This window comes from Aspergillus novofumigatus (assembly GCF_002847465.1).
Source record: "Aspergillus novofumigatus IBT 16806 chromosome Unknown P174scaffold_4, whole genome shotgun sequence".
Taxonomy (NCBI): Eukaryota; Fungi; Ascomycota; class Eurotiomycetes; order Eurotiales; family Aspergillaceae; genus Aspergillus; species Aspergillus novofumigatus.
In genome coordinates this window covers 2133830-2158726 of record NW_020194277.1, presented here as the reverse complement: position 1 = coordinate 2158726, position 24897 = coordinate 2133830, and the positions used below count along the sequence as shown (strand labels likewise).

Here is a 24897-nt window from a genome sequence, read left to right as displayed (position 1 = left end):
CCTCACTGGGTCAGGATACCATAAGTGGAAGTAGTAGTGCATGAGCCTCGCAAGTAAAACACTCGAACTGACCTGTTGACTAATAATTTCGTCTTCGTAAGTAAGGTCATGCAGAGGTCATCCAAAACTGAAGTCCCTGGTTCTTTCAACAGCCTTCTGAATAGCCCCTGCACATGGACCTTCCAATGTTTGCGAGATGGGCTGTTTTGCTCCGAATCTGCACAATTGGACTAGAGTTTCCAAGACGGACTGTTTACGGCGAATCTGGATGATTTCAGATGAAGACGCTGGGTAACGAAGCCTGCTGAAGCTGCAATAGCCACGAGATCCGTACTACTGGTTCAAGTGACTCATCGGAACTGGTAAATAAACAACCCGTGTCCTGGGCCGTATGAATAGGTTCCGCAATGACATTGGACCATTTCGATTGCGGTCGAGTACATGAGCAGGACTTCAACATCATTTCAACATACTTTGAACCACGCGGGGGCGCACATGGGATGGCCACAGTCCACAATCCAGAGGACGTGGTTCCAGGCCATCGAAGCGTGTCGAAACATGGCCAATGGAGTGGCCAGAGTCCAGACCTTGCACACCAAGAAAGGGATGAAGGAAAATATCCCGTCGTCACTGTTGCAGACAAACAAAGGCTGAAACCTGCTGTCCGGCAAGAATGTTCCAGATTAGGCGATGAGCAGAATCTAGCCCCACAGCTGGAAATGATAACTTTTGAATTATTCTGTGATAATTTGTCCTCGATTTTATGCCGTCTTAATTTGAACTAATTACCATAGAATGTTTGATCATTGTGATGATCGAATTTTCGTCTGTCTACGGACTACATGGAGTAATTTCGTTTGTCTATGGTGGGGTGACAGTAACTTACCCCAGAAATAGATGTTGGGCTAGACTACGGAGTAGTCTCACCCACAAACGCACAGCAGACGGCTAGTTTTACTGTCATACCACTCTGCGACAGCTATAAAGGGACTGTAGATGTAATATCTCCTGACTTGACTGAAGATTTCTTCCATTGACTTGAGATCTCAAGGTTCGGGCTGAAGGGTCAATCATAAATGAACAAGGGCTGTGACTGTGACATAAAAAGTCGGGAAGTGGCTCCGTCCTTTTACTTCCCTTGCATCAGGTAATTATTGTGTCACTGTATTTTAGTTGTCCAAGGGGATGTCCAAATCAACCTTAGTTGTTAATTGATTGAAGTTACCCTTGGATGTGGAAGCTGCTCCAGCTGATCTATAGAAGACAAGAACACCATGACCAACAGCAAAGGACTGAGACTCCGAGAGTTACTCTTTTTCTGTAGCTGCAAATAGCTATAGAAACTAATTTGTCTGCTATTAAATCTAATTCGATGTTCATACATACGCAGACTCCACCTGGGCATAATGTTGCCAAGCCGATGCAGGCATACGTACTCTGTACACGCACACCCACACATGAAGATTCTTCAGTACCTTCTCTTGTGTGATAAAAGGGTTATCCGCACTTCTGCTTAGAGAAATCCATAGACTGCAATCTGTCTAAGCATCTGATGCCATTTGCATAGCATCTGACGGCGATGTCAGCAGGTGGCTAGACCGCGTATACTCATTCGTGGACTATGGCCACGAGTCTCACCACAGAACTCATGAGTATCTTCATGTGCGCAGTAACTTAACAATAATAGGTACTGTTAGTCAGCTCATGTCGCACAGTTGCGCATCTCACCACTGCAGAGTTCACTCAGCCGATTGTGGCGTCGGTTGAGGGCGTATGCACAGTATGCGGCGGAGAGCCATTTTTGTTACTATTCTTGTTCGGTTTTCCGTCCCTCGGCTGCGGACAACTGCATCAACAAACAACAATTCCATGATATGAGGAAGTAAGAATTGTGCCTGATTTAGCCGAGTGTACTGCAGAGACAGGACTCGGTGTGAGGTAGATCTTGTCTTGATGGTGCTGTCGATCAAATAATATTGAGATCGGAACACAAATCACAAATTGAGGTAGATAGATAATTAGATGACAATGTGATAAATATTCGAGCAAGGGACAAACCAAGACAATGAGGAAATAATAAACCACGATGAATGAATCAGAATCAGACAGTTTGAGTTAACAAAGACCTGTCTCATTCAGGGATCTGCAGCGTTGCAGTCTTATTGGTTGATGGGCGCCAGCAGAGCCAAAGATAGCAGCAGCATACGCAATCCTTTACAGCCACTCCGTCCTTTTTTCATCCCATCAAAGTCTTGACCACGGGGACTCAGCTCTTATTCGGAGCTACGTATGTCGCAATGCAGGGCTTAGTCTAGGCTCTCGAGCTTAGGTGGTGTCTCTCCTTCCCGCGCCCTACGGGCCTACTGACTGGTCAAGAAGAATGCCAGAAGCGGATCGAGACCGGTGGCCCTCCTAGTCTGGTGGGTCCTATCGACCCTGTAGCCATTAATATTACTATGAGTCTGTGTGTGAATCTCAGACAGGGCTGATGGCCGATGGCGACTGACTGTGGCTAATTGTTTCTATTGTTTTGGCTTGCCTGGCAGCCTGGTCTGATGTGTCTATTTAAATGATCCTGCGCACCTGAGGTACCTGTAGTCCTTGGTCTGTACCTGTAACTCAAGTTCTCATCAATTACGCTCGTTACCCGCACACAAATCTACCAGCTACCTTAACAATCTTCGATCAAGTACGCTCGCTTCGGGTCATCTATCCAACAAACTCTACAAGATGCGTTCTTCTATCGTTCTCCTTGCCCTGTCGGCCCTTGCCGCCGCTCAGTCTTCTGGCTCTGTGGTATGTGACGCTCTCTTCCCATTCAAGCTTGCGCTTTAGACCATACTAACATCATACAGGAAGCTCAAACCACAGGTGTCACTGTCGTCGGTCCTGAGGTTAGCGCTACCGCTGCTACCACTGCCACCACCAGCTCCACCACCTCGCAGCCCGTGATCCCAACTGCTCCTACTGTCATTGGATCCAGCGGCCTCCCCTCTTCCTTCTCCACCGTCCCTTCTAGCAGCGGCGTCAAGGGCTCTACTAAAACCGGCTCGACTGCAACTGCCACCGAGACCACAACCGAGTCCACCTCTACCACCAGGTCCAGCGCCTCCTCTACCAGGTCCAGCTCCAGCAGCTCGACCTCCAACGCTGCCATGCCCATGGCGACCGGCTCTCTCGGCCTGTCCGTCATGGCTGGTGCCGCACTGGCTGCCTTCCTGTAAACAGTTCTACCGCTGGTCCGCTGCTTTTTGCTGAATACCCTCTCCTTTCTCGCGCGAGTCCGATCCTAGGGGCCAGTCGTTAAATAGAGCAATATATCTTTTATGAAACGCAAATGGGCACGTTTATTCTTTACGTGGTTAAGTCGATGGGATTGTCATCATGGATTGCTTTTTACCGCTTCTTGTCAAAATGCATCATGCGGCGCACATAAAGATTATCTTCTAGTTGAACTAATATTAATATTTTGATCTTGACGCGAATCCTGAAGATTCACTAAGTCAGGCATGTAAACTAAATCTGACTTACTAGACAAACGCACATAATACAGGATCTGAATCGCACAGCGATAGGTGGTAACATTACCGAATCATGATTCGCCCAAGGCAGCCCGACCCTAGTACTTCCATCTATTAAACAACTGCTAGACCAGGAAATGTATACAGTACTTTAGTATTCTTGTTTATGTCATAGTAACTTAAATCCCCGTCCCTGGAACTAGGGTGTTTTTATTGAGCTCATTGACCAATTCTGAAGTTCTACCATAAGGTTAGGACGTTCTGTAATTACCAGACAAGACTTATCATTGACTATCATCCAGTATTCGACTCATAGTCGACTTGCTGTCGGAAGAATCTCCAATTGCCTCTCCCATCCCAGGTCCATGTTCCTCCGATTACGGTCACCGTCAGTGTCTGGTGCCGACAACGTTTTCTTCGTTTGTTCCCATGCCATGCCCTCTAGGAGAGTCTTTGAAAACTGGTATAATAGCACTTTATGGTTTCGCTTTGCTGGCTTCCGTTACACTGGACCATATCCCATCCTTGAGCTATAGATTCCAGGAACACTCAGGCCCAGTAGCAACTGTCACGTCCTTCTTCCAGAGGTAGACGATTGAGAGATTTGCCATACGAACGTCGCAGAGTGGTCTTGAGCTCTATTTCCTTGATGTCCTCTGTATTGATGACAAGGCCTTCTCGGCCCGTGCAATTGTAGGGACTGACCCGTCCAAAGGACAGTCGGGCCCGCCCTTTGTTACACCGTGCCCCGTTTGTCTAGGTGCTAATAAGCTATCCCTTCAGTGGTTTGCAGGGGAGCTGTAAAGTATGTAGTATTCGCTAAAGTGATGTAATAGAGCTTTGCTCCCCTGTGAATATGAACAGTAGGGCTTTGAGGAGGCTGATTAGGATGAATCTCACCCCTCGAACTGAAGTCAAGTGGCTGATTCTTACATTTATCAACTTGAGTTATGTCCTGTGTCACGATGTTAAATACCTGGACATCAGAAAGTCTCGTATATGGGGGTGGTTCGGGTGTGTCCTGCATAAGTGCTTTAATGATTTTCCAGTCAGGTTTATTGTTTGAGTCTTCCTGCGCCGTCTGCGTATATCCAGGGAGTAAGGTAGGTTCTAGTTTTGCAACGATTATGACGACAAGCACTAACCAGTTGAACTTAGGGACTGGGCCTATATCAAGGTCGCCGAGGGTATTGGCACGGGGTATGCTCTGGCCCAATCCTCAAAGGGCCAGCTTGTTATGGTATGGGGAAGATCGTTATTCACTCCTATTGCTTTCGTTGATAAGTGACATACCACGTGATCGTTTGTTGGAACATACAACAATTCCCGGAATACTCCGTACAAAAGAAAAAACAGAAAAAAAAAATGCCTCGAGCATCAAAGAAAGCATCAGTCAGCTAGAAAACCGCAGGGTGTGTCTCATTGGTTGCCTTGAAACCCATAAGCAATTGCAGCAAATGCTTCCTTGCTTTGCCAGCGAGCTTCCATTCACCCAGACTCTGATCCGACATTGTAGTTTGTTCCGCCTTCCGCCTCCAAAAGGTCGAAATAGGTGTTCTCCAACCACCGAAGGGCCTTTCTAGCCTGGTCGCTGAACATGGCGTTGTTGTCATACCTGGTTGTCTTTGCAAGAGTACGCTGCAAAGTGATCGCTGGTTTACCCCAGGGGTATGTCTTTGTATCATCGTCGACCTTGTTTTGCCCCTGTCGAACAAGGACCGTTTCGCATCAAACGCAGGGTCGACGGCAGACCGGCATACGAACTCGAGCTACCGCCGTCCTGGTGGATGCACCCAGTGATATCGGTAATCCACACCTTGAAGCAGGCATACCTCGACGAGGTTCACAGTCCAGGTCTAACTGACCTGCCGAGAAACATCAGTTTTGAGTCAGCCAGTCGTATTTAAGTTACTGGCTACCCGGTGGTACGCCTTGGCGAATCAGGAAGATACTGGCTAACAGCGACGACACGATGGCAATTAACAAGATGATTTCCCGCCTCGCGTTGCTGGAGCCGAGGCATTCCACTTTGATCGAGTAGACCCCAATTTGGCAAAGAGATTCGAAAGAAGGCTAGATGAGAATCTCCTGATTGCCTGCTTTGAAAGACGGTAAGCTGTTTTCTAGCACTACCCAGATGACCCAGCAGCACACCTCACAGATCATTCCGCCAGACCTGTAGCATTGGGGATAGCTGCTCCTTTTGACCTTCTGTGAAGATGAGGTTGGCCCATGTGGACCATTAATCATTGAGGCCTGGTCCTGCCATGGTTGTGGCTAAGGAATCATGAGCTAGTGGATCTTCACATGACAAGCTTTGAGCAGTGCTGCGTGGATATTCCAGCCCGGAAGATTTTGGTGATGCTGGAGAATCCAAGATCCGTGAAAGTAACTCGGTGGTTTTTTTTTTTTTTGGCATTTCCAGACGATTCCGGATTCGCGTGCCTCTCATCCCCCTCCTTCCTTCGATGTCGATAAGGCCAAAGGACCCAAAGGACTGGATCATTAGAGAGGGACGATGGCTTCTCCAGGCGAACACTCGACGGAGTCCCCTTCTTCGACGCAAACGTAGGAGGATTGAAAATTTTCCCAGACCGGGTACTCCGAATCGACGAATCACCAGAAATGACGACTTCAGGAACCTTCTGCTTGACGGGGGTAACTTTTGCGGAACAAGGGGCCTTCAAAGTTGATGTTGGGATGGGATCGGACTCCTCAAGAGGCCAGTCTTTGACCACCAAGCTATCATCATCAAGTGTACGAAGTCTGCCTTGCTTAAGGAAGAACCTCCACCAGTTAGAAAAGAATGAAATAAAAATAAAAAGAGGAACAGGGATAGTACAAATCCAGGTCTGATTGATTTCTAACCACCATTTCGCCCAAGGTAAAATGAGCACTCTGCAGCCTTTCCATGCCATAAACAGTTGGCGCAGGAGCCAGCGAAAAGAGAACGCTTTCTTCCAGTCTGGTCAGTCGTCACATCTGGCGCTGCGACGCACAAACCAAAAACCCCTCGCCCACTTTCACAGAGAGTACATATTCGACCTGTACTGTGTAAAAGACGACGATACTAGGCTAACCGACCAATCTGAGCTTCAAAGTCTAATACACAGGGACGTCTGACCGTTTGTCTTCCTCCTTTTTGTCCTTTGGCTTATCTTCTGGTTCTTGTGTTGGTATCGGCAGTGTGAAGTTCGTAAGTCTCCTTAATGAGCGTTTTACCACCTGATTATTGTTGTTCAAGTGGTTTGCATAGAAGGTAAGAAATCGGCAGTTTGCTTTAGAAATCTTTGTACAGCCGCAGAAAGCGTGGCTCGGACGTCAGAGCAGAACAAATAAATCACGGCTGCCTTTTGTCTGGCTCGTGTCAACTCCTTTTGCATGGCATTATTCCGGTTGTTTCTTGCCCGAAACTCTGCAGTGGGATTTGCACGCAAAGCTTGCTGACAGTGGTACTGGTATAACCGATCTTTCTCTGGTGTCTGCTGCAATCTGGACGAGTTGTTCTGGTGTATAGTCGTTGTTATCCCGGATTCCCTCCATAGGGTTATGAGAACATAGCCCACCCCATTCAAAGGATGATGGCGACCACAGGCACTCAGGAAATCCGTACATTTTCTCCTTAGAGCGCATTGACCAGAACATGCAGGAAAAGCACGCCTCGAGGGGAAGGACAAATCTCTGAAACTTGGTAAAGTTCTGAAGGTGGAGGGAATAGGTAGATGTGCCAGTACAGAAGTATGAGTCATGGCTATAATCTCAGGTACAGAAATGGTAAAATAGAAGGAAGATGAGCGCTTGACCGGCCTTGCGCATGAGTTTCTTGTCTTTTGCATCGCCAGTTTGTCCTCGTATTAGCTATTAGCTTGAATAGCTGTCTATGTCGTGAGTTTCCTCGCTCGGCATGTCATCGAAGACCATGGAGTGTCTTTCTCATATGCTGAACTAGCTTGTTCATTATGAGATGGGTCTTGTGGTGGGACTCAGGAGAGGGAGGAGGGAGATGGGAAAGGTCTACACAAAAGGCAAGTAAAGCTGAAGGGCCATTATTCACTGCATACTTGAGAGTGAATACACTTAACATGTTTTTGTCATGAAGTTTGGTTAAATTAGAGAACCAGTGAATGTCAGGTATAATCTATGTGGATAGGTTCTACAATGAATATTAGAAAGAGTATGGATGTGGCCCTGTCAATGTATGCAGGGAGTGAAACAAGTAAATGTTGAGTTTGTATCCTCAACTATCTGGTATCCTCTGCCCTGTTACATTTGACTCTACAGGACTTTTGAGATTAATATACCACATTGTATAGAGTCATAGATAGAGTAAGTAGTAATGCTAAAAATGAAGCAGCATTGATCCTGATCAAAAGAGCCCCTCAGCTTCACCTAGGGAAATGACATGGATTAAACTAGTTGTGCATCTCCTCAAATTATCTGTCCCTGTATATAAGTAGTTCCATAGCCTGTGCAACTACGGAGTGCTGTAGTATCTTTAGACAAGATATTATGGGCTAGATCTGAAAGATTTGAGATTTCTCTTTTACCATGTATAAAAGCATTGATCGTCAATCTTCCATCACTCATCTCGTACGTAGATCAACCGAGATGTCCTCCCAAGCTCTCTTGGCAAGTCATGCGTGGGTTACTGATGTTATTGTTCAGAAGTCTATCGCAGTAAAATGTTAACTAGGTGGATTAAGGTGTTACCTAGTATCCAGGGATATAGATAATGTTGTTGCCTTCAGGTAGTCCGTACCTGATAGGACCCAAGGAACAAGGTTGCTAAGCCTCCTTCCCCCAGCTAAGTTAACGGCTCTCCACTCTCCACTGTACAGGTGCTGGTGGGTTTAAGAACGGTTCGTCATTGGAGGCTGGACCGCTGGAGCACAGAGATAAACTGGACGTACTCCACATATATTACTTCTTTGTTTGAAGAGGTAGAATAATAGACCACCCCGAAGAACAATGGACGAGTCATGCTTTGGAGCTACCAGGGGTCGCCAGTGCCGTCAAATACTGACGGGGTGAGTGCTCCCCTATTTTCTCTCTCGTCGCAACCAGAGGAAGGAAACTGGTAGGTCGCAGTCTCCATCAATTCCTCATCGTTTGGAAAGATCTCCTAATCGGGTCGACTGCAGTGCTGGCTACGGATCCTCAATAGTCTCACCCGCAACATCCTCATCGCTGAATTTGATTTCCCGGACCATGGGCACACCGGCCATGGCTGCTACAAACAAAAAGGAGTCTGATACTCCTGGCTGGCTACACCGACATGGCACGAGTGTGCTAGGCACAGTGGCTAGACAGGCGTGTAAGCAACCGATCTACACCTTGGTCATTACCGCTCTACTAGCCACCATGACATACACGAGTCTTCTGGAAAGGAGTTTACACCATGCCAATCTGACGCGGCCTTCGGAGAGTTACCTCAACCAGCTTGATGTTACAGACTTTCTTCAGGGGAGCCGTAGTCTTCGTCTCGGAGAGGCGACCGCCTGGCGATGGGAAACTGAGGATGAGCCGATGAGCGACCAAGAGGTGAGACTTCTTTTCTTTTCCGACCCTATGAGCAATCTACTGAATTCATCTTTCTGTCAAGCTAGGTTGCATCCCATTTGGCTTTGATTACGCTCGTGTTTCCCACTGCTGAAAACAACCCAGAACTTTCTGCCGTCCAGGAGAGTGTTATTTCTGACTTGACCGCTGCACAACCCGTCTCTCGAACACCCAGTGTCTTATCCTCTATCTTGAGCGAAACTTCAATCGCTCTTTCTGTGCCTTATAATTACCTGGAGGAGGTTTTGCGCAGAACTCAGAACCTCCCGAAGTCGCAGGGGGAGCACTCGTGGCAAATACGGACATTGAAAAACGCTGGAAAAGGCAATTCTGGTCCGAAGCTCAGGCTCTGGCTGATAGACTTCTTGGCCTCCTTTGTCGATTTAATCAAGGTATGCCTGCTTCTCATCCGCCTAGAATTGACATGTTGTCGGTTCATCCGCCTGCTAACAATGTCAGAATGCGCAAATTGTCGATATCATTATCATGTTGTTGGCATACCTGGCGATGTACCTCACTTTCCTGTCACTCTTCATGTCAATGCGCCGACTCGGGTCCCGTTTCTGGTTGGCCTCTTCGGTGCTGCTCTCTGGTTTCTTCTCCTTCTCTTCGGGCTAAAGGTCACTGTTAGCAGTGGTGTACCTACCTCCATGATCATTCTTTCCGAATGCCTGCCAGTTCTGGTAGTCATTGTGGGATTTGAGAAACCCATCCGTTTAACGAGAGCCGTACTGCATGCTGCGACCGAGGCCCACATTCCTGCAGTACCAATGGCCCGGCGGTCCATACTCGAAGCCATTGAGGTGGCCATTAAGCGCGAGGGATGGCGTATCGTGCGTGACTACACTATTGAAATTGCTATCCTGGCGGCAGGCGCAGCCTCGAGGGTACAAGGAGCTCTGCCTCAGTTCTGCTTTCTTGCGGCGTGGATCCTCCTCTTTGACAGCTTGCTTCTATTTACCGTCTACGCCAGTGTGCTCTGTGTGAAACTGGAAGTCACGCGCATTAGGAAGCATGTCAAGCCGCATAGGACTCTGGAAGACGATGGCATGGCCACTGGTAACCAGGAATTTAACTCCCGTATCTTTGGCTGCAAGGTCAAGGCTGCTAATGTATCTCGGTGCAAATTTCTCATGGTTGGCGGCTTCGTGCTTTTCAATGTGCTCCAGCTGTCGTCCCTGGCTTACGGCAACGTCAGGGTTCTTGACTGGGTGCCGTACCTGTCGAGACCTTCCAACATCCTGATGCCTGCCCCAATCAACCCTTACCGAGTCGCCCGCAATGGTCTGGACGATATTTTTGTGGTTGCCCGTGCGAGTAACATTGAAACGCGCGTTACAGTGCTGCCGCCGATCAAATACGTCCTGCAGTCGCAGACTGAGCCTTGTGGGGATAATTTTGCTGGCCCGCTCTGCGATACACTACGCGGCCGTACTCTTGGGGGCGTGCTGGCATGGCTAGAAGATCCAGGAATCAGCAAATGGGTAATTGCTTCGCTGTTCCTAAGCCTGGTACTGAACAGTTATTTAATGAAGGCAGCTCGCTTGAATTTACGCGAGCGCGAGGTGGTCCCAGACAGCTCTTCTGCAACCGTGAGCCAGTCAAAAGGCTCTTCCAATGAGTCTGAAAAGACCATGTCAGGGCCTAGCGAGCTGACAGACACGCGAAAAAGCGAACAAGTGGATGCCATGCCACAAGAAGGACGAGAATCGCTATTGGAAGATGAAGAGATAGTCAATCTATGCCTCCGCGGCAAAATTCCCGGTCATGCCCTGGAGAAAATAATGGAACGCCATCCGAGGATGAGCCGCTTGGAAGCCTTTACCCGAGCTGTCAAGATCCGCCGCGCAGTGGTGTCTCGTACACCGTCCACTCTTGATGTGGCAAGTGACCTAGAGTATTCAAAAGCTCCCTTTGAAAACTACGACTATACCCTAGTCCATGGGGCCTGCTGTGAGAATGTCATTGGGTATCTGCCATTGCCAGTCGGTGTGGCTGGACCCCTGGTAATAGACGGTCAGAACTATTTCATTCCAATGGCAACTACCGAGGGAGTACTAGTAGCCAGCGCGAGTCGGGGCTGCAAAGCAATTAATGCTGGGGGCGGTGCTGTGACCGTCATCAATGCTGACGGCATGACCCGAGGGCCATGCCTTGCATTCTCATCCCTATCTCGCGCAGCAGAAGCCAAGCAATGGATTGATTCAGACGAGGGAAAGAAGATACTGACCACGGCATTCAACTCTACCAGTCGATTTGCCCACCTGCAGGGCTTGAAATCAGCGCAGGCTGGCACCTACCTTTATGTCCGCTTCAAATCGACGACTGGGGACGCAATGGGGATGAACATGATTTCGAAAGGAGTCGAGAAGGCCCTTGAAGCCATGAAGGAGCATGGATTTTCAGACATGGCGATTATTTCAGTGACAGGCAACTACTGCGTCGACAAGAAATCAGCCGCGATCAACTGGATCGATGGACGGGGCAAGTCAGTTGTCGCTGAGGCTTTGATACCAGGGGATGTGGTGCGCTCCGTGCTCAAGACAGACGTGGATGCACTTGTTGAACTCAACACTGCTAAGAACCTGGTCGGCAGCGCCATGGCTGGCTCTATTGGCGGCTTCAATGCCCATGCATCCAACCTGGTCGCGGCAGTTTTTCTAGCCACGGGGCAAGACCCAGCGCAGAATGTCGAAAGTAGCAGCTGCATCACCATTATGAGGAAGTATGAGCCTCATTGCACTGCATCCTGGGTCCGACTAATTTGTTTATCTAGTGTCAACAAGAACCTGCACATCTCAGTATCAATGCCGTGCATTGAAGTTGGAACAATCGGCGGCGGAACCATCCTTGAACCGCAAGCCGCTATGCTCGATCTGCTGGGTGTTCGAGGTGCACATGCCACCAATCCTGGAGATAATGCTCGCCAGCTGGCCCGCATTGTCGCAGCCACCGTGCTGGCAGGCGAATTGAGCACGTGTGCTGCTTTGGCGGCGGGCCATTTAGTCAGTGCTCATATGGCACATAATCGCAGTAAAGCGGCGGCGAAGACTGGATGAGTACTTGCAAGATTGGGATGACAGGTATGTATTGTGACAAGAGCATTATGTGTTTCTGATGCTCATGAGCAGGTGAATACAGCCGTACGACATGGAAAACAGGTTTTCCCGTCTGCTCAGCTGTACATATTCTATATATTTGTCGTGTAATCTCATGGAGCCCTTCTATCTCTGGAGAAAAAGCGTCATATTTTCAGTATAAGTGCTGTTATAAAGCTATGTCATTTCAGCGGCCCGCTATATAATGAAAAGGTAATCTAGTGATATTCAAGGGTCTGCGTCCTTCGGGTAAGGAATGAGGTCTGAATTTATACACCTTTTATATTAATAGAGTTTATTTGAATGATCCTGAAAGGGAATCTGTAAGATACTCTAGGGTTAGGGTTAAGGAATCCTTAATTCTTTGTTCTTGGCGGGTCCAGGGTCTACTGGTCTACCTACTACATCACCCTGACCATAGATAAATCTCACTGCTCTCCCACCGATTAAGGAAATGTAAACATGACAATGACTGTCGGACTGGTTAATCTCTCGCAATGGCTTTGATACTTACAAGAGGAAGAATGATCATCGGGCAATATTGAGTGACGCTCAATCACGGTTCGCTCCGTCTTCCGTTGACAAAGTTCTTGCCGTTCAAAAACCTTTAAGAATTATTCTACAATGAGCGACTCTTCCGACCTGTTCAATTGTACTTTTGGAAGATGGATGTACGTTAGGCGCTTAAGTTCCATGCCTAGACTAATGGAACTTAAGTTACGAGACCTTTTCGCCTTGCGGAGCGACGACTAGTCTTCAATGTCGCCCAGCTGAATCACATTGCGGCTGCATCCATCGGTCGACCTGAGAAGGATGTAAATTGGATTTGAAAGCTAGCTGAGGGGGGATTCGACCGCGTGTTTGAAATTACTATGCGAGACGGTACTCCAAGTTGTGGCACGCCTTGCGTACCCCTCGACCGAACCCAGGATTTATGCGACAGTGAGTGAGGTGGCAACCAATGGATTTTGTGAGATTACATGGCGTTCCAGTACCCCGTATCCTCACGATAACCCTGTTGGTTCCGAATACATCATCTTGGAGAAAGCTGCCGGGAAACGAGCTTGGGGAGCTTTGGTATACCATGACAAAACGGCAGCGGTTGAAGATGATATTCGAGATTGTGAAGATCGAGGCACTGCTGTATACTCAAGGAACAAAGGACCAAGGGAATCAAGCACGACTATCTCTGAAAATAGTCCCTGAAATGGGACTCCCGATGATGAGGAATCGACGTCCCCAGAGAGCCCCAGAAGAAAGGCGTTCTTTGCTTCCCGCCCTTGAGCTCTTGTCTTTGGTTTTGTTCGTCGTAGTTCTCTCTCTCGGTCTAGAACTTGCCTGCTTCGGGCCCGACTCCGGCGCCTTTGGGCTCTCCGTTGTTTGGCTTCTTCAGTGAGACCAAAGAGACTTTTGAACCAGTCTAGCATGATGATCGGCTGTACGGTTTGTTCTGACTCTTTATATTTATTAGATGCATGGAAATATATAAAAAATAAGATTTGTGGATGAATGGTGGCTTACCGTTTGTGATTGAAAAAGAGCTGTGGAGAATCAGTAGCAGGGGATGCCGCAGCTTATAAGGGCTAAAGGGCAGCAGGGCCCCAGAGTGGCAGTGCCCGACTTTTGACTCAATACTAAATTTCATGTAATAATAATAAAAATTAGTGCAAGGTCTTCTGAGCTAATAAATAAATTATTCTAAAGCTTCAAGGCCTTGTTTCTCTTCACAACTTTTCTTTTGTTTTACTTTATTTTTTCGCTGATTCTCATATAAATGTTTTCTCATCCTTCACCCCAACTCAGGCTGAAGTGAAATCTGGCAACACTGCCATTTCTATGTCTCAGAGTCAACAGTTACTTCTCGTCGCCAGCCCGTGGATCTGCAAATTCCAACAAGGTAGCATTAAGCTTCCGGTACTGCCATTTTGGTGTAATCCAGAACATGAAACCCAGAACCCAGGTATATCCTATGATTTTCCTCACAATACCCGACCTGAGAAGCCCACGAACCTTGCCGTTCTCACTTCTCTTCATAGCGTTTTCTAGCCCTTTCCCGATCGACGACTCGATAGCGCCGGCGAGAAAATTGGCAATGAAGAAGAGCATATCGTCAATCGGGTAGCACGGCTCCCCTGATGCCCAATCCGCGACTACATGAAAAGCACCAGACACAAAGAACGCCCAGAAGGCGAGGAAGAACTTCTCATGCTGTGAGCCTGGCTGAAGGCTGGCTACACGTCGTGCGATCATCCTGCCGGAAGAAACACACGGCGCGACAGTCAGTCGGTGCCAGAATTTCGTCCAGAAGCGGCGAATGGTGTATGCCTGCAGCGGACTGCCGAATATGGGGTCCAGTCCTCGGGGTCATCCACTCGTAGGACGAGCGCGAGCACTGTGTTGCACAGCTCGAGCATCAGATATGCGATCCAGATCCAGTACACCGATACATAGGATCGGATCTGCATCTCGCGGGCTGTGAACGGCGGCTCGGGCTGGAGAGATAGCAGCCGCCGGATAAGGATTTGGCGCGAGGGCGCAAAATCTTCAGCACTGAAGGTGAAATGCATGGACAGCAACGGTCCGACAATGGACAGCTGGAGCAGCCAGCAGAGCACAGTCCAGGATAGGCGCCGAAGAGCGAACCACATCCTGCTGGTGGGGAAGCCAGTTTTCTCTCTGCGCTGGAAGGCTATCCGGCTGAGGTGACGCTGCGGGTCATTCCAGATCTTGTAGGCAGAGACCCAGAAAGACGCAGTCCTGGGGATGCTTAGCTGGTCAATGTATAAAACAGACACGGCATGGTGCATCCAGATGCAACTGAAGAGAGCCCACAGTACATTCATACCAGTAAGCCATGTTAAGTAGTGACTGGTCTGTAGGGACAACACGGCGCTGCCAAACAACAATGGTGCCACATAGAGCCGATCCTTGTATGGTAGATAGATTGCCCTGAAGAAAGCAGCACTTGAAAGGGCAAACAGTGCAGGGGGACAAGCGACTCGATGGGTGGCATCTCGACTCTTTCCTCTTCGTTTCTCGCTCGCTAAAATTCCTCAAGCGATATTTCGCATCACCGATGGCAAACCTGCAAATGACGACAGAGGCTTGGCTATATGCATCTTTCCTATACATTAAAGCGGCTACTTTTAACCTAACTCAACGTGTGCCACAGCAAATCCCTTACGTGAAACACAATTTACTTGAGGCATGGCCCATTACCCCGTCTTCGAACGAAACGGCACCCCAGGCCTATGCCGCTCCTCCTCCCCGACACTGACCCCACTATCTAACCAACACTCCGGGGTCAATTTCTAATGGCTCAGTTCCCTTCACGCCAGAGAAACCTTTGGAGTCAATGGCGAGCAGGGGTCTGAAAACTGTTGAGACAATCGCGAGTGGGTTCATAGTACCTCTCCTAGATTCAGACCACGAATATTCTCCGAAGAGATAGCGAAGTCTAGAGATACAAGAGCACTTTAAGAGAAGATGGAGGCTGGAGCCACTTACTTGCTCATGCCTGTTCCTCTCATGATAGTGGTTGTTATGGCGGAGCGAAGCGAAAGCATAGCTGCATGTCTTATTGCACAGTTGCACCATAAACCTTTTAGGTATCTTCCTGTCTTGGCGCTCAATATGATTGGTCCAAACCCTTTTGTAGCCTTCCGATTGGCTTAAATTTAACATCACGTGGTAACCGATGCCCTTGATCTGCCTTAGGTACCTTTGTAGCTCTCGACTCTCTTCCTGATTTGTATCATGTACTAGATAAACTTATAGAAGCTTTCCCTCTTAATGACCATTGGGGAATAGTATTCTAGATTTCTAGATTCTAATACATAGTATACAATAGGGCCAAGGCCCAAGGGGGACTGACTGACCTGGTACCTGTTGCTTTTCTCAGTTATTTCCCTCTCTAGCTAGCAGATATCTACTAGACCGCACAGGCTCCACGACATCTAATTAGAAATTAAAAGCAGTTTAGTAAATATCCGCTGCCTAGCATGCTGTTCGCTCCGTAGGGCGCAGGTCGCAACCTTTGGACCAGCTAGCCTAATAAGGCATCAACATTGCTTGGCCTGCCTATCTCCTGTCCGAAAGTCTGTTGGCACTAGCAGGTGTGGACCGGTGGATAATGAGGCTGGCGGGCGGCGGCGGGGGCCCGAATCCTTAGATCTGAAACGTGGACTTGGCTAACCAGTAATATCATGCCTTGGATGTTGGGTTACGTAGGTGGATAATGAGGCTTGCGCCTGCCGAGGGTCTAAATTGAACTACGTCCTGGGTCTAACCATTTTATATGTTTTAGTCGGGCGCTTCCCCAGGAGATAGCCCTGATGGTGTCTGTGTCAGGAGTGCAGCACCCATTAAAAACGCAGGAGCTTTCTCTGAGATTGGCCTATCACATCACAGACTGGTAATATAGTTCGAAGCATATGGCCCTATATCCCATCTATTTCCATATCCATATCCATATGAGTAGCCCGGCGCTGCTGGAGGTTCAATGAGCACATTTATGCTGTTCATATTCATACTATCGTTGGGAGCTAAGTAGATTGTTACCCTTCTGTCTTTACAATTATACTGCACAAGTCAAGCAGACTTGTTCTCTGGGGATCTTTGGACAACAGAATATCAATGGTTCATGCTTGGGATGCGATAGCACACGGTGCAGCTCCATGTCACAGATTTTACTCACTCCGAAAGTTACCGGCTGAAGTGCAACTATTGGTGATGGTCTAGGTTAAACCCCTGTTTGCACTAGTAGGATATCCTTGGGCCTTCTAGTGAGACTTGGACAAAAGCATGCCTCCATACTATAGATGACTCTAAAATGATAGTGTCACGTTCCATGGTGAATACTAGACATACATTCCTGACACTTCTCCCCGTCCTCTTTCCTCAATTGGTTAAAACCTATCCTGGTAAAGCTATCTATCCATAGTGGACAAGACATGATCTGATTTCAGCACGTTTCCAGGCACAAGAGACAGGAGGAACTATACACGGAGAAGACAATGGTTTGCTAATAATCTTGTTCTATAAGCTCGGGTAATTCCCGTGATGCCCCATAACCAACGACCATAACCAACGGCCATAGCATAGCGAATCGTATTTGCATACAATTAACTAAAAGACAAGCCCTGCAATAAGCAATCCAACAGGAATCCACGGGACATCCTTGACAAAAAGACCCAGCCACCCAACATAGGGCACATAGCCTCGAACCAATCCAACGACATTCTCCCGATACACGAACCTCTGTCCGGTCGGGTAAAGGCTAGAGTCGTCAGGGGCATTGTTATCGCCTTTGGTCAAGATGTGTTGCCTGGTCCTGTCAGTCAGTGCATGCCTTGTAACCCCGTCAGTTACAGCGCAAAAGTAAGGTAGGTACTTCAGATGTGCCGTGATGCCAATGTCGGCCGGACTGTGACTGTCCGCGAGACATCTGTCAACTGTATGCATTCCTCCCGCAAAAAATGATTGCAGAGTGAGAAAGACAGATGGTTAGCAGCTCTTCGTGTTGAGAATGTGGCGCCGGAGTGCATGGTTCTGGCCACTCTCTTTACCGAACAGGGAACTCCCATCCCTTGTGGCTCTGCTTGCCTTGACTATGTCAACTTGAGCGCGGCTGATAAGCAGAGGCTGATGGATATTGTGCACAATCTCCTTTGAGCTGAGGCAGAGAGGTACCACTCTAAGTCTCTAGCTGTTGATGTATAAAGTTATACGTCCTGAGCAGCCTATGACTCTGTGTTTTTGTTTTTGTTTTGTTTTGTTTTCTTTTTCTTAGCCATCGCCAACAACTGAACAGTTGACTATGAATATGACCTTCGTTTTAGAGTTTCTACCTACCTAGCTCTTCCTAGTTGACAAGTACTCAGTAGTATTATGACAACCAGGGGAATCAGGCAAGGAACGGAAGAAACAGAATGTTAGACCATACCAGGTGATCCCGAAGACTGTGGAGACAATGGAATAATTATATGGGTTTGTCATCGCCGGAAGGTTGGCAGTGCCACCCTTTGGTTGCTTCCTTACGGAGTACTGTATCAAACACTGGCCCATTGAAGCAAGTCCATGCTTCAAGAGGGTATCTCGGTCTAGCAGATATGGGTTATAGTATATTCTATTCCTTATTAGACAATTGCGCATCACTATCAACTAGCTAGCTGCTTCGCGTGTCAAAGGATGTAGTTCTGATAAGTCGGGGATGCTTCCACTAACATTGGGTGACTGGGTCAACCTTAAGCTTGGCACCTAGCCGCCAGCGCCTCAGCCGGGTAGCCCGTACTCCGTAGTGGGGGCTGTGGGTATTAATTACCGACTGGTGGTCCGTGGATACTCCGTAGACCTGCCCGAGACAGATGTCTCCGTTTTAGAAATCAAGTACGTAGTCTTTCCAGCTAAATAGAGTGTCCTGTCTAAAGTTCAGTTAGCCAATTGGATATGGATTGTTAACATTAGTGGAGAGGGGTTAAGGAAATATCATTTATATGGCCTCAAAATGCTAGCAAATTAGATACTTGGGAAACATCGTGACAGAACAAGGCAAGGGCACATAAAGAACATGTTGTGGGCAAATGTGTCTTCAGATCATAACTTTCATCCTCTGATTGCCGCCTTGGAGATATCAGGATTTATGACCAGGTTCATTATTTCTTGCTGCTACCTTTGAAACCTTCATCATCCTTGGAGCTGGGGCCAGAATGAGTTGACGGTAAACTGCTGTAGTGGAACAGTGTAGCTAAAAGGACTGTAATAAGAGAGGCCTAGACAAGCATCAGACAACTCTCGACGTCGCTCACACCTTAACGGAGCCAGAACTTACCAGAGAGAGATCCATCCCTTCTGCAACCTCTACCGTCCATGCAGGACGCTTGCCAGGCACATAGACCGAGACCACATCGGCAAGCTTGGCGATCATCACCAAGTTACCCTTGTAGTAGACATGTGTCTTCGTCTTCCAGACACTCTGCCCGCGAGCCTCCAGGACCGTCTCCTCCCCATCCGCAGCCGCATTCTTAAAATAGACGTCGAATTTATCTTTGAAAGCGCTCCACTTCGTGGAGATGGTCGCAATGGACTCAGAGCCGCGCTCATCGCCGGGAAGGATGACGAACCACGTCACGCCGGCCTTTTTGCGCTGCAGCGTAAACAGTGGGAGGCCTGAGGCGTCGCTGAAGTGTCGTTTGTTACTCAACGAGCCAAAATCACCTTTCACGGAGAAGAGCTTCGTTCCGAGCGGAGAGTCGTCTGTGGGATAGGTGGAGATTGTGAAGTCGCCGCCAGACAAGCTTTCGCTGTGTTGTTTGACGCGAAGGGCCGCAGTGTCTTGGGCAATGTATTTTGTGTTGAACGCAAGAGGCAGTTTCAATGGGAGCAGTTTTGATGACGCCATGCTTTTTGGAATGAGCAGAGACAAGTTACCAGGTCAACTGACTTGACAGAAATAGATTGATGGTAGCCTTAGCAGAAATCAATACGATTCATGGAGTCGGGAGGGGAGGGTGGTAGTGTAAACAAATAGTGAGTATAGATTACCTCAATGTCCATTCTTGATAGTTATTAGCAGGGATATGCAGATAGTGGGACACTCCAACATCCTTGGTCTATGTAAGTGGTAAGACATGTCGGGAAGATAGCGCCATCGATGAAGCTAGTTGACGGCACAGAGTGTGCTACTTCTCTTGGCCAGTGGGGTTCGGGCAAGGCTGAACCTTGGAGTTGGAGGAGCTGTCTTACCCCTAGTGGCTGCATAGCCTGGTGATCAACTTCGCCTCTTCTCTTTTTCCCTCCCTCTGAGGCTCAGTCATTATCGTCGTCGGCTTGGGCTTCGATTCCCATATGTCAGGCGAAAGGCTAGAAAACGACGCCGATTACGGCCGTCTACCATTCGACCTCTTCGTCTTGGTTGGTTCCCCAGATTACATGTCGCTCCATCCTGTACTGTCCAGCCTGACTTCGGTACACAGGAGCGTTGGGATCACGATGCCGCAGAAAACAGTAAGGAACAGTGGGAGCGACTCATCTGGGAATGGCAGAAGCTGACGCTAATCGAACGCTGGGTATGTCCTTCCTTTCCCCGCTGGATCAAATTACAGGAAGGCTGACTGTTTTGCCAGCCGTATCAGCGCCGTGCCGAATCCGAGTCCTCCCCGCCTGAAGTTAGCGAGGAGATCAGACGCGTGCTGGCCACGCACCAGACAGTACACGAGCGTAATGTCAGTGTGGTCAGCAGTCACGGCAGGCAGACCGTCTGGCTGCGGACATGCTACCACCTGAATCTCGCGAGCAAGTACGAAGAGATGAAATGGAGCTCCGAAGTGCCTGGATCGGGCGTCCCAGAGGACAAGGTCCTGGACGACCCCGCCCGCTACAATTTCGACGACGGCAGCGAGGACTCATGGCGTTCGGTGTTAGTCCACGTTCCTGGCATCACGGACTTCGGTGGCATTATTGACATGGACGGCGACGGGAGAAATATGCAGTACAGGAGTGGGCAGAACAGTGAGTACTTGGTGCGTCATGCCGAGGAGAGCGAGGAAGACTGGCGAGACGTCATTCGAGCGCAGCTGAAATTCCAGGCTGGTCTTTATCTGTTGGACCGAGAGGCCATTGAGTCTGGATTGATTAAAATCCTCTGGCTTGATGAGCATGGAAATATCGCCTGGGATAACCGGCTGGACCTCTTTACCTCCGACTTGGAGGGGTTAGCAGGAGCGCTTCTCGGGGCTACAAGTTTGGTGGAGTTGGCCAACTACAACGGCACCCGCGGGGCTCTGATTGAGCGCTAGAGTCTAAGAGGACTGGTTTTCTATGCGCTTTGTGATCCTACGCTTCTTACCCTTTCCGCTCTAGTGCCTACCCCTCGCCGCTTTTGCTCGCTCACTGATCTTCTGAGCTTGTTTCTTTTCCATTTGCATTGCCCACAAAATGGCACACAATCTATCAGATATTCTGAAGAGTGCTTCTGTAGACTTGACTCCGTACGAGGATCTCTACAAGAATTTCCACGCCCATCCCGAACTTTCGCTCCAAGAAGAATCTACGTCTCAAAAGGTCGCAGCCCATCTGTCACAGTTGAACGCTTATGAGATCTACACCAATATCGGCGGCTATGGGCTGGCAGGCGTCCTCAAAAATGGCACTGGCAAAACCGTTCTTCTGCGAGCTGACATGGACGCACTCCCTGTCAAGGAACTCACCGGACTCCCGTATGCGAGCACAGTCACCATGCGCGATGCCGACGGCGTTGAAAAACCAGTGATGCATGCATGCGGGCATGATATGCACATGACATGCTTACTAGCAGCAGCTGAGACTCTCGCAAACATGCAGCATGCGTGGAGCGGAACGCTGATCGTGCTGTTTCAGCCCAACGAGGAACGAGGCGGTGGCGCGCAGGCGATGGTGGACGATGGCCTTTATTCCGAGATCCCAGTCCCCGATTATGTCTTTGGCCAGCACGTCATGCGCATGCGCGCAGGAAGCGTTGGCTGCCGGCCTGGGACCATCATGGCTGCTGCCGACAGTCTCAAAGTTACCGTCTATGGGCGCGGCGGCCATGGATCCCTGCCCCATCAGACAGTCGATCCTGCGCTTCTCGCTGCGCATATTGTTGTCAGACTGCAGGGTATCGTGAGCAGGGAGATTGACCCCAGTGACCTTGCAGTCGTAACTGTTGGAAGTCTACAAGCGGGGCAGACGGAGAATATCATTGCGGATCGGGCCGAGATTGGGCTTGATTTCCGGACCGTCAAGCTGGAGACTCGACAGAAGATTCTTTCCGCTGTTCAGCGCATTGTTGAGGCCGAGTGCATGGCTAGTGGCTCGCCGAAACCGCCGGTGTTTACTCCAACACGCCGGTTTCCGCCCACGGTAAATGACGAACATGTGGCGTCTCAATTGGCTGCCTCTTTCGGACAGCATTTTGAGGACTTTGACGGAGATACACCGAGGACCAACGTTAGCGAAGACTTTTCTACGCTGGGGACTTGTAGAGGTATTCCGTGCTGCTTTTGGTTCATTGGGGTATTGATGCAGAACTCTGGGACAAGGCAATGAGAGCAGACAATCACACAGACGAGATCCCCGGGAACCACTCGGCCCTTTTTGCACCTGTTATACAGCCGACTATGAGAGCTGGAGTGGATGCTCTTTGCCTCGCAGCTTTAACATTTTTGGGGAAATAAATTTCATCACCTTACGACTTCGGATTGGCTCACTATCGTTGACCAGAATAGATGGTACGTGTTGATCATAAGATTGGAATTCGTAACATTCTGGTTAGAGGCTAGGCTCATGGCATTAGATGTGTTCCTTTTCCTTAACACATCTGCTGATCTGAATCTGAAGGTTATCATAAGGAACAAACAACCAGTAGTGCGTGTTCTGATTTACCCTTGCACATCGAAACCTCTCCTGAAAGTAGTGACACGACCCCTTCGGGAAACTCAGATTCGACGACGATCCATCTTCGATCTTGGCTGTTTGTTCTTGACTGCATCCGATCTGAGTCCGTGAAGATGATAACCCTCGTAAATCGCACTTTGGCGAAGACATCGACTCGGCTTCCGGGTAGTAGTAGACTTTCATCGTCCTTTAGTAGCATAGCTACTTATGACAATGAAAACTTCACCAGCTCTCTGCTCAAGCTCTTGTAAACACCCCCGCTATCCAGCAGGTGAAGCCCAAGTAGTTCACGGGACGGCAAAGGATATCGTCCGTCATGGCATATAAGATTGACAACCCCATCTTTTGGAAGATGATTGTTAAGATTTCTGGTGAAACGACGCAATGTCTTCACGCGATACTGATTTAAGGTGTCCGTTGGTTCCAGTGTCATACGTTCTTGTAAACACACCTACTATCCGGTAAGTTCCTGTAAGCAAATAGCCAGCTCCCTTGAGTAATCCTCCATGTAGCTCATCCCGCAACTGCGGCCCACAGAGCGGTGTTCAGAATGCGGGTGACATCGGTCGAACCATCTGGACGGAGGGAGCCATCTGTTCCACCAGACTGTTTCAGGTCTACCCAGTCTTGGATTTTGCTTTCAATGTACTGCGCCAGACCCGAAGCATGGAGGATCTCAGCCACACGGTAGTGGCAGCCCAGATACGCGGGATCCGGCAGCGGTAGATCTTCCCCTTCGGCGCATTCGAATTTGATGTTGCGATTTTCGGGCAGGACAAGCAGAGCGTCGCTGGATATTTCGGAATAAATCTTAATGTCGTAGACATTCCGCTCGTCCTTTTACAGAATGAACGCAAAGTGTGAGAATGGTTTGAATAACTGAGGAAATCAGTCAGTCTTACTGTATTGACGAAGGCCATTTGGAAACTTCCAAACGCCATGTGCAGGGGAATTAGCAACATCATGCCGTTTGACAGGCTATTGATTGTCCTAGACCTCAATCTACGATTAAGTAGCGTGGGGAAGCACCTAAACAACACTTCCCACCGGTCGGAGGCTTCCTTCGTAGCCTGTTTGAAGTCAGTTCATAAGACAACACCGTTGGATTTCTGGAAAACCATACGTGGGGTCCCGCCCAGGACGCAAAACTGAAAGGGATTATGTGGGCGGCCTCTAGTCTGGCATGGAGCTCATCAGGCCGTCCATTATCATCCCATTTCTTCTGCTCTAGCCAGCGAGTAATGCAGCAGCGGTGACCGTCTCGGCGCAAAAGGGCCTTACGGAATTCGCCGTCCCGGTCCTCCTCCGACTGAAGGAGCGTGCTCGCAATCACCTCGGCGTTGGCTTTTCTTTTATGATGGGGCGCAGCTGTAACAGCGGGTTTACGCTTCTCTGCCATCACTAAGATTGGATCAGTATAAATAACTCTGTCATGGGGTTTTCCCTCAAGTCACGTATTATCCTTACTCGGGTAGAGGACACCGGTAAGAACGTTGTGGTAGACCTCCCACAACTTTTCGTCATTTTCAGCGTTGACGATGTCCTTGGCCATAGAAGATGGACCGGTTCCTGGAAGCCAGTCCAGACAGGCATTCAGACAGGCAACGAGATGCTTTTCATGCAGTCTCTTTTTTTTCACATAACAATTCACCCTCTCTCTGGCGGCGTCTATCGTCTCGGGCAAGCCCGGCTCGGTAGCATTGGCGGAAAGGCTATGGCTATGCTCAGACTGCTGACGATTGGACTTACGGGCCCGAGCGTGTTTCGAACTTGATGACGGTCCCTCTCCAGCGTCCTCAGGGGCCAGCCTAGCCAGTCGGCGAGATTTCCGGGGCGACACAGGGCTGCTTCCCTGGCGCCGTTTCGAGCTGCTCGGAGGCATTATTCCAAAGGCAGCACATCCTGAAGTACTATTCCGGGCTTGTAGGTGGCCGGAATACACTAAGCTTCATTTGGAGACGTAGAGCTTGGATTTGACGTCACAGGCTACATAGCATGGTATGACAGAATATTTGCACAAGGTCCCATGCCTGAGACAGAGCCATAAGTTAGATGCAGTATCCGCCTGAACCTTTCAGCGGTTTCGCATTTAGCAAAAGGTTGCACTATGAGATGAAGTGGTAGTTCATCTTTAGTAATATATGTCGCCTTAGAAATTTATCATGTAACCATCTTTGAATGCAAAGGACCGGCTGCATGGTAGAGGGTGCCGTGGCCAAGGTATTACTCCAAGGTTGCCAGTGTGTGTTTGCGGATTGTACTTTAACTGTTGTAAATCTGAGGTGAAGATAGTCTGTACGTTGCTG

The 24897-nt window shown here is 48.9% G+C and overlaps 9 protein-coding genes across 9 annotated transcripts; 4 read left to right on the top strand and 5 right to left on the bottom strand.

Annotated features, from left to right (window-relative positions):
• The first annotated feature begins 2355 nt into the window (after nucleotides 1-2355).
• Nucleotides 2356-3368, top strand: P174DRAFT_504008 (putative GPI anchored protein). Its single transcript, XM_024831190.1, has 2 exons — nucleotides 2356-2796; nucleotides 2856-3368. The coding sequence occupies exons 1-2, from the start codon at nucleotides 2731-2733 to the stop codon at nucleotides 3222-3224; spliced, it is 435 nt and encodes a 144-aa protein (XP_024682839.1). The 5' UTR covers nucleotides 2356-2730; the 3' UTR covers nucleotides 3225-3368.
• A 2147-nt stretch (nucleotides 3369-5515) lies between these two features.
• P174DRAFT_177015 (uncharacterized protein) lies at nucleotides 5516-6599 on the bottom strand. Its single transcript, XM_024821241.1, has one exon. The coding sequence runs from the start codon at nucleotides 6437-6439 to the stop codon at nucleotides 5825-5827; it is 615 nt and encodes a 204-aa protein (XP_024682838.1). The 5' UTR covers nucleotides 6440-6599; the 3' UTR covers nucleotides 5516-5824.
• Nucleotides 6600-8370: 1771 nt separating this feature from the next.
• hmg2 (HMG-CoA reductase) lies at nucleotides 8371-12380 on the top strand. The gene is made up of 3 exons (XM_024831189.1): nucleotides 8371-8598; nucleotides 8663-9062; nucleotides 9128-12380. The coding sequence occupies exons 1-3, from the start codon at nucleotides 8501-8503 to the stop codon at nucleotides 12137-12139; spliced, it is 3510 nt and encodes a 1169-aa protein (XP_024682837.1). The 5' UTR covers nucleotides 8371-8500; the 3' UTR covers nucleotides 12140-12380.
• A 519-nt stretch (nucleotides 12381-12899) lies between these two features.
• Nucleotides 12900-13634, top strand: P174DRAFT_441523 (uncharacterized protein). The gene has a single exon (XM_024827334.1). It carries the CDS (start codon nucleotides 13140-13142, stop codon nucleotides 13572-13574), a length of 435 nt encoding a protein of 144 aa, XP_024682836.1. The 5' UTR covers nucleotides 12900-13139; the 3' UTR covers nucleotides 13575-13634.
• A 398-nt stretch (nucleotides 13635-14032) lies between these two features.
• On the bottom strand, nucleotides 14033-15191 carry P174DRAFT_512429 (wax synthase family protein; the record flags this gene model as incomplete). Its single annotated transcript, XM_024831874.1, has 3 exons — nucleotides 14033-14503; nucleotides 14551-15142; nucleotides 15178-15191. The coding sequence occupies 3 exons, from the start codon at nucleotides 15189-15191 to the stop codon at nucleotides 14033-14035; spliced, it is 1077 nt and encodes a 358-aa protein (XP_024682835.1).
• Nucleotides 15192-18831: 3640 nt separating this feature from the next.
• On the bottom strand, nucleotides 18832-19577 carry P174DRAFT_420797 (uncharacterized protein; the record flags this gene model as incomplete). Its single annotated transcript, XM_024824898.1, has 2 exons — nucleotides 18832-18948; nucleotides 19008-19577. 2 exons carry the CDS (start codon nucleotides 19575-19577, stop codon nucleotides 18832-18834), a joined length of 687 nt encoding a protein of 228 aa, XP_024682834.1.
• A 1063-nt stretch (nucleotides 19578-20640) lies between these two features.
• Nucleotides 20641-22371, top strand: P174DRAFT_460335 (M20 family metallopeptidase; the record flags this gene model as incomplete). Its single annotated transcript, XM_024829874.1, has 4 exons — nucleotides 20641-20798; nucleotides 20887-20888; nucleotides 21081-22210; nucleotides 22237-22371. The coding sequence occupies 4 exons, from the start codon at nucleotides 20641-20643 to the stop codon at nucleotides 22369-22371; spliced, it is 1425 nt and encodes a 474-aa protein (XP_024682833.1).
• A 733-nt stretch (nucleotides 22372-23104) lies between these two features.
• P174DRAFT_460334 (uncharacterized protein) lies at nucleotides 23105-23511 on the bottom strand (the record flags this gene model as incomplete). Its single annotated transcript, XM_024829873.1, has 2 exons — nucleotides 23105-23428; nucleotides 23494-23511. The coding sequence occupies 2 exons, from the start codon at nucleotides 23509-23511 to the stop codon at nucleotides 23105-23107; spliced, it is 342 nt and encodes a 113-aa protein (XP_024682832.1).
• Nucleotides 23512-24025: 514 nt separating this feature from the next.
• On the bottom strand, nucleotides 24026-24854 carry P174DRAFT_441520 (uncharacterized protein). Its single transcript, XM_024827333.1, has one exon. The coding sequence runs from the start codon at nucleotides 24471-24473 to the stop codon at nucleotides 24042-24044; it is 432 nt and encodes a 143-aa protein (XP_024682831.1). The 5' UTR covers nucleotides 24474-24854; the 3' UTR covers nucleotides 24026-24041.
• Between the last annotated feature and the right edge of the window lie 43 nt (nucleotides 24855-24897).

Excerpts from the sequence above, each read along its gene's own strand:
- hmg2 (XM_024831189.1), top strand. The coding sequence starts at position 8,501 with ATGCTTTGGAGCTACCAGGGGTCGCCAGTGCCGTCAAATACTGACGGG. Across the intron at positions 8,599-8,662 it reads CAACCAGAGGAAGGAAACTG|TGCTGGCTACGGATCCTCAA; the intron begins GTAGGTCGCAGT and ends GGTCGACTGCAG. Across the intron at positions 9,063-9,127 it reads AGCCGATGAGCGACCAAGAG|GTTGCATCCCATTTGGCTTT; the intron begins GTGAGACTTCTT and ends CTGTCAAGCTAG.
- P174DRAFT_504008 (XM_024831190.1), top strand. The coding sequence starts at position 2,731 with ATGCGTTCTTCTATCGTTCTCCTTGCCCTGTCGGCCCTTGCCGCCGCT. Across the intron at positions 2,797-2,855 it reads CTCAGTCTTCTGGCTCTGTG|GAAGCTCAAACCACAGGTGT; the intron begins GTATGTGACGCT and ends AACATCATACAG.
- P174DRAFT_441523 (XM_024827334.1), top strand. The coding sequence starts at position 13,140 with ATGGATTTTGTGAGATTACATGGCGTTCCAGTACCCCGTATCCTCACG.
- P174DRAFT_177015 (XM_024821241.1), bottom strand. The coding sequence starts at position 6,439 with ATGGCATGGAAAGGCTGCAGAGTGCTCATTTTACCTTGGGCGAAATGG.
- P174DRAFT_441520 (XM_024827333.1), bottom strand. The coding sequence starts at position 24,473 with ATGCCTCCGAGCAGCTCGAAACGGCGCCAGGGAAGCAGCCCTGTGTCG.